The sequence below is a fragment of the Aegilops tauschii genome, chromosome 7 (genome assembly GCF_002575655.3).
Source record: "Aegilops tauschii subsp. strangulata cultivar AL8/78 chromosome 7, Aet v6.0, whole genome shotgun sequence".
In the NCBI taxonomy this organism is placed as follows: domain Eukaryota; kingdom Viridiplantae; phylum Streptophyta; class Magnoliopsida; order Poales; family Poaceae; genus Aegilops; species Aegilops tauschii.
Window position 1 is genome coordinate 31,936,095 of NC_053041.3, and position 11,420 is coordinate 31,947,514.

At 44.2% G+C, this 11,420-nt stretch overlaps 1 protein-coding gene across 1 annotated transcript; it reads left to right on the forward strand.

The window, feature by feature from the left end:
• The first annotated feature begins 4,889 nt into the window (after nt 1-4,889).
• LOC109785008 (uncharacterized) lies at nt 4,890-10,196 on the forward strand. The gene is made up of 3 exons (XM_020343619.3): nt 4,890-5,201; nt 7,727-7,884; nt 9,755-10,196. The coding sequence occupies exons 1-3, from the start codon at nt 5,030-5,032 to the stop codon at nt 9,860-9,862; spliced, it is 438 nt and encodes a 145-aa protein (XP_020199208.1). The 5' UTR covers nt 4,890-5,029; the 3' UTR covers nt 9,863-10,196.
• Nucleotides 10,197-11,420: the final 1,224 nt, after the last annotated feature.

An 11,420-nucleotide genomic window follows, 5' to 3' on the forward strand; every position in this document is an offset into this window, starting at 1 on the left:
TTTTGTTTGACGTCGTGAAGTTCAAGTGTGAATTTTGTGCCACGGGGTAAGAGCATCTACAGTCTGACTTGCAAATCTGACATCTCAAACGCCTGCGGACGTGCCCGGATGCGTCCGTGGACAGTGACCGTTCACGCCTTAAAAATGCATTCCACATCCGGATACCTCAAATTAGAAACCTTAAATTCATATTATTATATGCAATGCAGCGGTCTTTGAGCGGAGCTACGTCCGATTTTGCTCCCCGCTCGCCTGGCTCCGCCTTGGTCATGCCCGGGCTGCGTCCCTCAGAGTGTTGGTTCGGCCGCTGTCAAGGTAGAGTAGGGCATGAGACACTAGCAGGCTCACGGGACTCAAAGCGGCACCGTCTCCCATGCCCTACTCTTTCTTCTCGGAGCCCGGAACCCGAACGATGTTGGTGGACGTCAGATCGATGATGGATCCGTCCTGGGACGAGCCGTTGATGTCCACCATGATGCGGTTGCAGCGTCCGGACTGATGCGCCATATGCTGCGCCGGAGAATGCGACTCCGCCTCACCGACGTCCACCATCGCGAGGGCTGCCGCCGCCTCCCGCGCCCGGTGCCTAGCACGGCGGGCACACCGTGCCATATTCTCGTCGGACGAGCCGCATGGTGCGTCCCGATGCTCGGCGTGCCAACGGAGGTGTTGCGCGTCCGCCACCGCGTTCGGACGCCAAATAAACCGCACCGCCTCCGGTGAGGCAGCTACGGCTGGTCTAGCGCAAGAATCCAGAGCACCACCTCCGAAGATATTCCTACGATCAAGATACACTTCCCCTGAACTTCAGAACTGATAAAAAACAGTCTTGCATGACTCCTGAGACAGGTTATCACTCTTTATTCACCCAGAATAATAAAATAATTAGCATTTTGTTAATTATGCACACTAGTTAGTCAATTCTGCTTTGATGATTCCATGACGACGAGTTCGATCATGTACCACTTCCCAGCCATATCCTCTGTGAAGTTATTATTACGATCTGTACCCATTAGTTTGCATATTTTTTAATTTTTAATTTTTTGGAACGAAGGCTCGATAAGAGCCCGGCTTTGAATTAACAAAGCCATCAACCGGCCAGGGATTACACAAGGCCATCATTACAGCACTGCCATCCAGACAACACCCAACACCACAAACAAAGAAAAGAAACACAACAGCGGCCCAAAGATACATGGGAGCTGGGCACACAACTTACAATACAACCCACTTTACAAGCAACTGAAAATGGAGAAATAAAAGCATTGCTTGCAAAATGAGAAACCCTATAGATTCGAACATGGACTGAGAAGAAGAACACCAAGGGCAATGCCAGCCGACTATACGATCTCGCCGAACGCCGGCCCTGAGAACCAAAAAGGAACCACAATCCCTACACCCTCGCCGAACAACCCTACCCCCTCGTCCTGGCTCGAAGGACGCTGCACCGTCAGGCGAGGAATGTGTCCACCATAGAACAGGAAAGGTGTGGTCTTGAGGTCTCAGGAGCAGAGCAGATGCATGTGACCGCAACGTAGCAACGGGCATCCTTGTCGGCCATGAAGAGTTTTTCCTCCGGACCTCATTTTTTCCTCTGGACCTCAGTTTGCACATATGTGACATGTGCCGGTTTCTGCAGTTTGGGCTATGAAATATTGCCAGTAGGAAGGACGTTTGAGGCGTCCGTCTGGGTCAAAATTTTACAACTAGACACTTATTGTGCATTTGATGAAAACCCCCCTACTCACGGTCAGAGATAAAATATGACTTTTTGCAGTAACATCCCTAACTTTCTCATATCTAATATGGACAACTTCAGATTTTCACCGCATTGAGGTCGTTCCGTTCCTTGTAAATCCCAAGCTGTACCAGGCCATTCTGTTCCTAGTAAATCCCAAGCTGGAGCACCCCAGACACAAATATACAAGTGCATGTCAAGCACAAATTTTGAATACATGTCCAAATGGATCATCATAGGCAGAAATATTTGAGTGCATGACATCCATCCTAATTTGAGTACACAAGAGACATACATATATAACTTAAGATGACATGATCCTTTTCTAGTACATGAACAGCGATCCCCGAGTATGGACTGAAGTGATCCCTGCTAAATAAGCATCACTACCAAAGCTTGCATTGGGTTTGTTATCTGATTGCACATCAAAGAAAAGTTATTCCCTTTTGCCTCCAGTTATAGTGCATCTTGCTCATCAGTCTTCATGTGCTGGAAAAGATGGCACCAAACAAATCATTCAGTTTTGAGCACAAGACGTGTAAGTGTACTTAAATATGCATCGACGATACATTGTAATAAGCAGGAACAAATCTGGACGCTGCGTAGCAGAAAGAAAATACTACATGCCTTCTAGAAAGGAAAAAAAAGAAACTCTAACAGCAAATAAACAAATATATATTGCGGTGGCACAAATGCATATCTGCACCAGATCCAAAGCAGAAACATGAGTAAAAACACATGGAAGAGAAGCATTTCCTTTTTTTTTCAGAACAAAGACGCCAGATGCGTCCGGCTTTAACTTAATAAAGCCCCCAACAGACAGCGTAACACGGCACAGAGTTTTAGTACAGCACCAAAAGCCATTCCAGCCCTCGCACGGATGAAAACCACTGAAGTTCAGGCGAAAGTTAAACAAGCCACTAGTTGATTACAAGGCAAAGCCCGTACAGAGCGCGCATGCTCGTCAAGCAGCAAAAGGTACCACGTCCTAGACCATGGTCGAAGGCTCCCTAGCCAGCACATACACTTGCATCAGACGTTCTTGGACAGTCTTGAGCATCTCAGCATCCTTGCGCCTCCCCAACGGACTCCACTGCTGTAAGAAGAGGTTGCATTTGTAGATGATATTAGCCGGATGTGTTGGAAAAATCCCTCGATAGTAAGCTTGTTTCTAGTTAGCCACAAAGCCCAGAGGATTGCCCCTACACAACTCCACATAACCCGTTTCGCAGGTCCCTGAATCGCATCTAATAGCTGGATAAGCTCTGCAGCCGATCTAGGATCCCATTGGACACCTGCCGCGGTTCGGACCGCGCTCCACGCAAACCTCGCTAGAGGGCATCGAAAGAACACGTGGTTGGCATCCTCTGGTGCCCCACACAGTGCACAAGGGCCGGTGGCCGGTCCGTTGCATTTGGCCACGTTGAAGGATGTAGGAAGTTTATCACGGAACATATGCCAAAAGAGAAGCATTTCCTGCTCTTGTATGTAGAGACTAGAGATTCTAAAAAAGTCTTATTCAATAATAATTTGACACAAGAAGTTCACAGCTGCTACAAGGAAACATTTTTTTCCTCTGTTAGTGCTATGGTGAAGATGAATATAACTCATATCACAGAATGAACAAAGTAAACCACTTCACGTTGTGCAAAACCAATTAAAGTGCATCAGATTTTGACAATTCAATTGCTCCTAGTAATGCAGCAATACTTGCCACTATGAACCTGGCTTAACCAGTTTTCTGCAACATAAGTTTGAATCAATTAACCCTTTACATAGTTAACCATCTTCTAGCATCAATAAACTTATCAAGATGTAGTTCATCAGTGTGGTTGTAGTGATTCTATCACTGTCATTGATTTTATTTTATTTTATTTTGGCTTCAGGCTCGATCATAACCGGGCTCCAATCAGCATGTGTTCATGTAGTGCTCAAATAATATATCATAGTGTTGCGAGGAACTGTAGGTTTTCTTCTCTTGTGTTCTATGGAATAAACTGTTTACTACTACCAGTGAACAAAATGGCATCGTACAACACTTGGCTGCCCATTCAAATGGGCCAAATATAATGTGTTCATGAAATCACCAAGTTAGGTCATCCTGTAAACACCCGTTTGACCCTCAGGTCAAATTTCCTTGATAAAAAGATTTTTCAGCAAACAAGTGTGAATACTTCTATTTTTCTGGAAGAAGACATTCAATTTTTTTTACTATAAAACTTGAACAGAATGCACCGATTATATTAACAAAAGAATATGCATTCTCCAAAGCACCTATCTATGGCCTCCTCCTTTGATCTAGAACCCAAACCAGTAAATGGTTTTTATAAGTTATGGATGCTTACAGAAAAACTATTTTTCAACGAGAAAAAGAAAAAGGACCATGTATTCTGCACTTGTATTGGGCCCCTTGGTCACCTTGATGACTCAAGATATTTTGCCATACACTAGAGAGTAGGCATATGAAATAAGCCCACTAGTATATTTTCTTGCTTCACGCCCACTAGTCAGTAATCCCTCTGTAAACTTCACGCCCAAAAGTAGCGATCTAAATGATGTTATAAAAGTTTACAGAGGGAGTATGTAACAACTGAATGTTCAGTTATCGAGCCATTACTAACCAATGGTTATCCATTCCTAGCCGTGCTACAAGGTTCCTAGTTTCAATCTATATGGTACTCAGCATGGTTTTGCATCGTAAGTTCCGGTTATATATATAGGAGTATTTCTTAATACTTAGGAGGCTGGAATGTTTTACAATTTGTGTTTTGCATTTGTTATTTATTCCTATGTTGCAAGCAGGGTGATCAAATTCCCTTTGGGATGTCTTCCTATTATAGCTCTATTTACACATGTGAAGTGTAGATCATTTTGAGAAGTGTCTAACCTGGTGATTTTTTCCCTATTATATCGATCGATGTTTAGTTAGGCAATACAAGAGTATGCACCCAAGCAAGCATTGGTACATGAGAGCTTGCGTATGCTGTTGGCTCAAAGCTGATTTTTTTTGAGCGATGGCTCAAAGCTGATGGATGTCAGGACTATACCACGAAAATGAGAGTGGAGAAGAGTCGTTTCGACCCAGCGGCCCACCGAGCGGCCCAGAACACTCTTTTCTATTCTGCTACTCTAAGCCCAGATTCTATCCCCTTCGCTCCCGGTCTAAGCCCAGAGTCCCTCCCCCTTCGCTCGCCTCCCTCCCTCCCGTGAATAGGTCCCAGCCGCCGCCGCCGCCGCGCCCGCCGGCATCTCCCTTCCTCTCCCCTGATCCGTCCTTCCGCAGGTTGCGCGATGCTTGCCCTGTCCAGGACGCTCGCGAGGCGGCTCTTCTCCACCGCCGCCGCGCCCGAGGGCGCCGCCGCCGCCGCCTCCACGTCGCTGGCGAGGAAGCCGCAGAACCCCCTCGAGGAGTTCTTCGAGGTCGAGCGGAGCACCCAGGACGACCAGCCCCCGCCCCACTACGGTACTTCCCTCCCCCCCGCTCGCCCCCAACTCACTTTTCCATCCCCTGCACCCATTGCTTCCATATTTTTCGATAAAGGGCGCTTTTATTATCTCGAAATGTAGCATCAAGCGGATACAAAGCATTATGAGTAACACCCGGCCTCTGCATAACTAGGATGCACACAGCCCAACACGGAAAGTCTGACAAAATGAATGGAAAAAAACGACAAATCGCGACAGTAGAGTCCCATTGCTTCCATATGGCAGTTGCCTGGTGCTTTGCCATCAACTTAGGAGGTGTTTCGTACAGCACAAGGTAACGGGACTGGTAATGGACAAAGGTCACATCAATGTTCAACATCTATAAATTTGTTGGACAAAGGTCATATAGCTAAAGGATAAAAGACATATTTTCTATCTATCCAACCCAAACACAACCCAAACGTAGGTTATATTTTCTATCCTTCGTTGGGAGATGTTGTATAACTAAAAAGTCCAGATCTACACATTTGCAAGCGGTAACTTTGTAAATAGGAATTAATAATGATGTTGATACTGTGGTCACAAAGTAAATAGTCTATATGATGAAAAAGATTGACTCTGTAGCTAGCTCGAATATAGCCATACCTTTTTTTTTATCATTGAGAAGATTGTTAGAAGATCTTGTATTTTCAGTTAATGTGGTCACAGAAGATTGAAGTTTGAAAATTGAAATTTGCTTGCTAAAAGAAATTAATTTCTAATCAAGTGTATGGTTAGCACTAGATATATGAGTAGCATTTTTTACTCTTTATTGATTATTGTCGTATTCGTAAGACACAAATGTTATATCAAACAAAACAGCTTATAGATCTTTCATCGCAGAGGAAAATCACTACAAGCTAAGTAAAAGAAAATAAGTAATAGCAAAAGCATGGCCAACAACATTCAGGAAGAGCTGACCACTGGGTGGGAGGAGAGTGCCGAGCGGGACACAACCGACGAAGTGCGCCGCTGCTGGGAGAAGGAATATTAAAGTGGTTGATACTTCAGATCCTGCACAAGAAAGCAACAACAAAAAATAGAAATTGCTACCATTTATAAGCCAATGACATTGTACAGTAACAAAATACTAGTTCTCCTACAAGAAAAGCCAACAGCAACACTTCATCTTGCACATGACACTGCTACTGTAAGAGTACAAACATAATAGGTAAGCTAGATACCAACATAAATAAAAACAGATCAAAGAGGCAAAACCACTATACAACAAAAGAGAAAATACATACCCAAGCTTCTTGGATAAGAAATTTTGTCAATAAACAGAACATCTAACATGCCCACACTTCATGGGTAACAGAATGTCCAAGTAACATAATCTGTTTTATCAAGATACAAGTGCTAGTTCACTGAATATATGACATTCTAAATATAATGTAAATAATATGTGATGCATCACATACATTGCTCTCCAACAAGACAAAGCAGAATGTATACAAAGAAGTAAATCCCTGACAAGCCAGCCTAATTCACAACTTCTCCAACACCCAAGATCAGGCCAACAACCCCAGGGAAGTAAGTCGCTAATTATACAGATCATGTCCACATTGTCATCTTTGGTTTGACTGGGTATGCTAGTATACAGATCATGTGTGCTGCCTAAGTACCTAATTATTAAAATACAGATCAAGAACGCATTATTATTATAATACAAATTGAATATGCCTAGTTACCTAATTAGACAGATCAAGAACACATCAACAAAAATACAAAAAGGACAGACCACTAATTACTATCACTCATCTATTTGTATCAACCTATAACAAATCATGAATAGATCAAGAAAAAAATCAAGATGATTTTTTTCATTTCAATTACTTATCAGAGGAAGAAAAGATCAAAGGACAAAGACTAGTAACCCTAACCTCAAGATCTGCAGGAGGATGTTGATGTAGGAGGAAGAGATCGATTGGAAATCCGGAGATGGCCCTTGCTGAGATGCAGGTTGTGTCCGGCGGCTGGCGTGACGCGGATGTGGTGGCGCTGCACGAGGAGGAGAGGATCGAGGGGAGGTGGAGGGGGGCTCGAAGGGTATCGTGGAGGCGGCGGTGCCGGACTGGAACAGGGAGGCAGCAACGCTTGACTCGGGACCGGGAGGCGGCGGCGCTGAGCGAGGGGATCGTGGGGGAGGAGGGGGTTCGGGGGAGGAGGGGAAATTGTGGACTGGTAACGCAACCATTACCGGTCAGGGGTGGGCGGTATCCACGTATAGCTGGCCCGGACTCGTTTACGGAGGTACTCGATTACGGCGTCGAGTTACTAAATGCGGGTAACGTTTTCCCTTTACAGCGTAAACAGGTGACGGGCGAAATTTCACGAAACAAACACCTCCTTAGATTCTTGTCATGGTGGTGTGCAAGGTCACGCCGCAGCGTAGCAGCAGGATTTTTTTTGCATTTCTGAGGCGTCAAAGTCTTCTGCTATGAGCAGATATAGTTACGCATCGTTCTTGCCTGGAAAGCTTATGAGCGTCCCCTTTTGTTTGATTCATATAATAATTGGCAGGTCGTGGCTGGAAGGCTTCTGAACTGCGCCTCAAGTCCTGGGACGACCTTCATAAGTTGTGGTATGTCCTGCTAAAGGAGAAGAACATGCTCATGTCCCAACGCCAGATGCTGGCTTCAGAGAGCATGCGTTTCCCAAACCCGGAGCGCATTTCCAAGGTACATCTGCTGCCACAACCTAACACCATTCCTCGAGCAATTAACTGCTTGTTATTGCATTTTTTTTTTCTCTGTCAACATAACCATGTCCACCTGCAACAAATTGTGATTTAATCAAATAATTTTGTCGTACTTTTTGCAAGATGTTTGCTCACCCCATGTGTGGATGGCAAGCTATGCCCACTGCCAAATAAAACTGGTGTATTTCTGAACCTCTGACATCTCTATTTGATCAAATATTTTACATACTTGCACATTTTCTGCTAGTTAATAGAACTGCAGTTGGCTCTAGTTTCATGATGAATTAAAAGTCACATTGGCTGTTCTACTGGCCCTGTCAAGTTGTTCCATGGAGTGACCTAAATAAGTTGTGCTATATTCTCGAATCTTCATGAACTTTACTGTCCTTGAATATCATTGGTTCTGATAACCAAACCTTGTCATGAAAGATACTGTGTAGTGCGCAGAAACAATGTGCTTTGTGATAAACTAAACTACAGAATTGCCATTTTTGTGGCTAACAGAATGTTTTTATTTCGCCTGTTTTGTAAATTATGCTGCATGTGCATACTGGAAAACAAATCATTTTTGCAGAAATTGGAGAAAATTTAATGAAATCACGGGTGTCTTGGTCATAGTGCTGAACATTGGTCACTGCATATTTTGGTTCTCAGTCCACATAACCATGTCCATGTGCAACGAATTTTGATTTAATCAAATAATTGTAACATACTTTTTGTTTTGCTCATTCCACCTGTGGATGGCAAGCTATGCCCACTGCAAGTCAAATTGTTGTATTTCGGAACCCCTGCTATCTCTATCTAATCACATATTTATGATACTTGCACATTTTTTGCTAGTTAATAGAATTACAATTTGGTGGCTCTAGTTTCATGATGGATTAAAAGTCAGAGATACAATTGGTTATTCTACAGGTCCTGTTAAGTTACTCCATCGCTATCTTTTTGAGTCTTCATTTAACTTTATTGTCCTGGAATATCTTTGGTTCAGACAACCAAACTGTGTGACCAAAGAAGCCGTGTAGTCTGCACCTAGTGTTTTTTGCTCCCAAACATTGGCCTTCGTGATAAACTGAAGCACAGAAGTACCTCTTTTGCATCAGTGAAATAATAAGGTGCATGGACATGCTGGAAAACAATTTGATTTTGCAGAATTTTAAGGGAAAATTTATGAAACCATGGTGTCGTGGGGACGGTGACTACTTTTTTTTCTTATCCAAAATGATAATTCATTGGTAGTGTTAAACGTTGGTGCAGCTTGGTCAGTTGTTAATGTTACTTTGTGTTGAGCACCGAGTGCTTGCTTTTCAAGACATAATGGGTGAAGAGTTAGTCTTCTGTTAGGACTCTGTTTAACGCTGGGTACATGATTTTCAGGAAAAATAGTGAGTAAACAGTTAGTCAACAGTATGTTGTTTGTGATCTTTTCAGTATGGAGATATGACCTGCTTTCGTAGGGTACCGATGTTCGGAATCTAAACCATGTATGATACTACGTACAATGTGTTTAACACGCACAACACACACACAAACACCATTTAGACTAGTAAGGTACACGTGCATTGCAAGCATGAGATTTGGCAACCAAAATATGAATAAATACCACATTATAGCATGTAAGCTTTGAGTCATATATGCATGATCTGTTTCCAAGTCTCTTTGCTCCATAGTTTCTTCAAATATTACAACATGGCGGCCCCCATTTGGTTCTTGCCAAGAGTCAACAACAGGACTTGAAAGTTTCTTACGAGCGCGCGCACATGAGTGCCGTCTTATTTCCAAGTCATCTTTTCTGTTCCTTAGGCGGCAGAACCTGACTCGCCCCACTATTGTTTGTTTGTTTGTTTCAGGTAAGGAGATCGATGTGCCGGATCAAGCACGTGCTGACGGAGCGGGCCATTGCGGACCCTGACCCGAGGAGGACTGCGGAGATGAAGCGGATGATCAACGCCATGTGACCGACCCACACCGCGTCGCGCTTGAACTGTCCGTAAGCAGCAGCCGTAGCAGCATTAGCATCTATCGACTGGAAAGAACGAATTTGCCGCTTGCTTCCCTTCTTGTGTTGTATGCCTCCCCCCCGCGAGATGCATAAGACCAGCAATCCTTGAGACGCCCGTGGAACGCCGTCGCCCCCGACAGTCCCACGGATGGGCGAACGTCAATGGACTTGTGTTCGAATAATCGCAACCGTCCTTTTTTTTTTCTTTTGCATGTGTGTGTGTGTGTGTGTGGCAAAGTACCATCCGGCTGTTTGTTTGCACAATGTGTTATGGATGTCCATTGGTTTCATTTCTCGCTCTGCGTAGCCAGAGCTTGGTTTTCAGCCGGCCATTCATTCATGCAGGACAGGAAAGGTGTCCCTGTGTCCTGTGATGCCGTCGCATGGGGTTCCACACTTAATTAGGCACAGTGAGATCACTGGCCACCAGGTCACTTGCATGAAGTGGCACTGCATCCAGCCACAGGCGGCGGACATCGGGGTCATGGCCCGGAAAATATGAAGGAGAACCTGGGTACCAGCGCACCCTATATGTAAAAAAAATAATAATTCAAAAAAAGTTTAAAAAATTCCAAATCTTTTTTGGTATTAAACATGATCACGTATTGTAGTCGTATAAAAAAGATTTGTCAGAGAATGACTTTCGTTGCATCCTGGGTTGAAGATTCGGCAAAAAACCCTATATATATAAGTACTATACATGCTGTATTGTTGTCATAAACTTGTCTTTTTTGCCGTGAAGTCAATATGAATCATTTCTTGTCCAAATCTTTTATATGAGTACAATACCTGATCATGTTTGATTTCAAAAAAGATTTGAAATTTTTTAAATTTTTTTTGAATTACTAATTTTTTTTTACATATAGGGTGCGCGGGTACCCAAGAGCACCAAGTCCGCGTCCGTCACGGCCCCCCATAGCGGCGAGTCCGTGAGCTCACTTTATTACAGACACGCGGCACATGAGAGTAAACAACATAATTAAAGTTGAGGCCAACAAATTGACGAATGTCTGTGTAAATAACTCCCTCCGGTGCTAGATCCCAGGAAGAGCTTTTAATCGCCGTGATCAGATTGCTGCAGTCAGTTTCTATACTACATAGATTGGTCATGCCCCACACAGCAGCAGCTTCAATAGCTTGTAAGGCCAACTCCACCGCACGACCCTAAATCTATACCCATTTTGTCCGAATTTTGTCCGTATGGGGTAGAAATAGGAAGAACAAACGCCGGACAGAGGCCGCACAAACTCGCTGCGCCCAACGCTGCTACCCTAAATCTATACCCATTTTGTCCGGATTTTGTCCGTATGGTGGGCCAAGTACAGAAAAGGAGTGAGTGACAGGTGGGGTCGAGGGCGGACACAGACGGACGACGAAGACGCGAAGACGTCCGCTTTCTGTCCGCTTTGGCCCCAAACCGAGAGCAACTTTGGTCTGGAAATGGGGCAAAAGCGGGCACAGAGCGGACGAAACGTCCGTATGCTCTCATGCGTTGGGTCGTTCGGTTTGTCTGT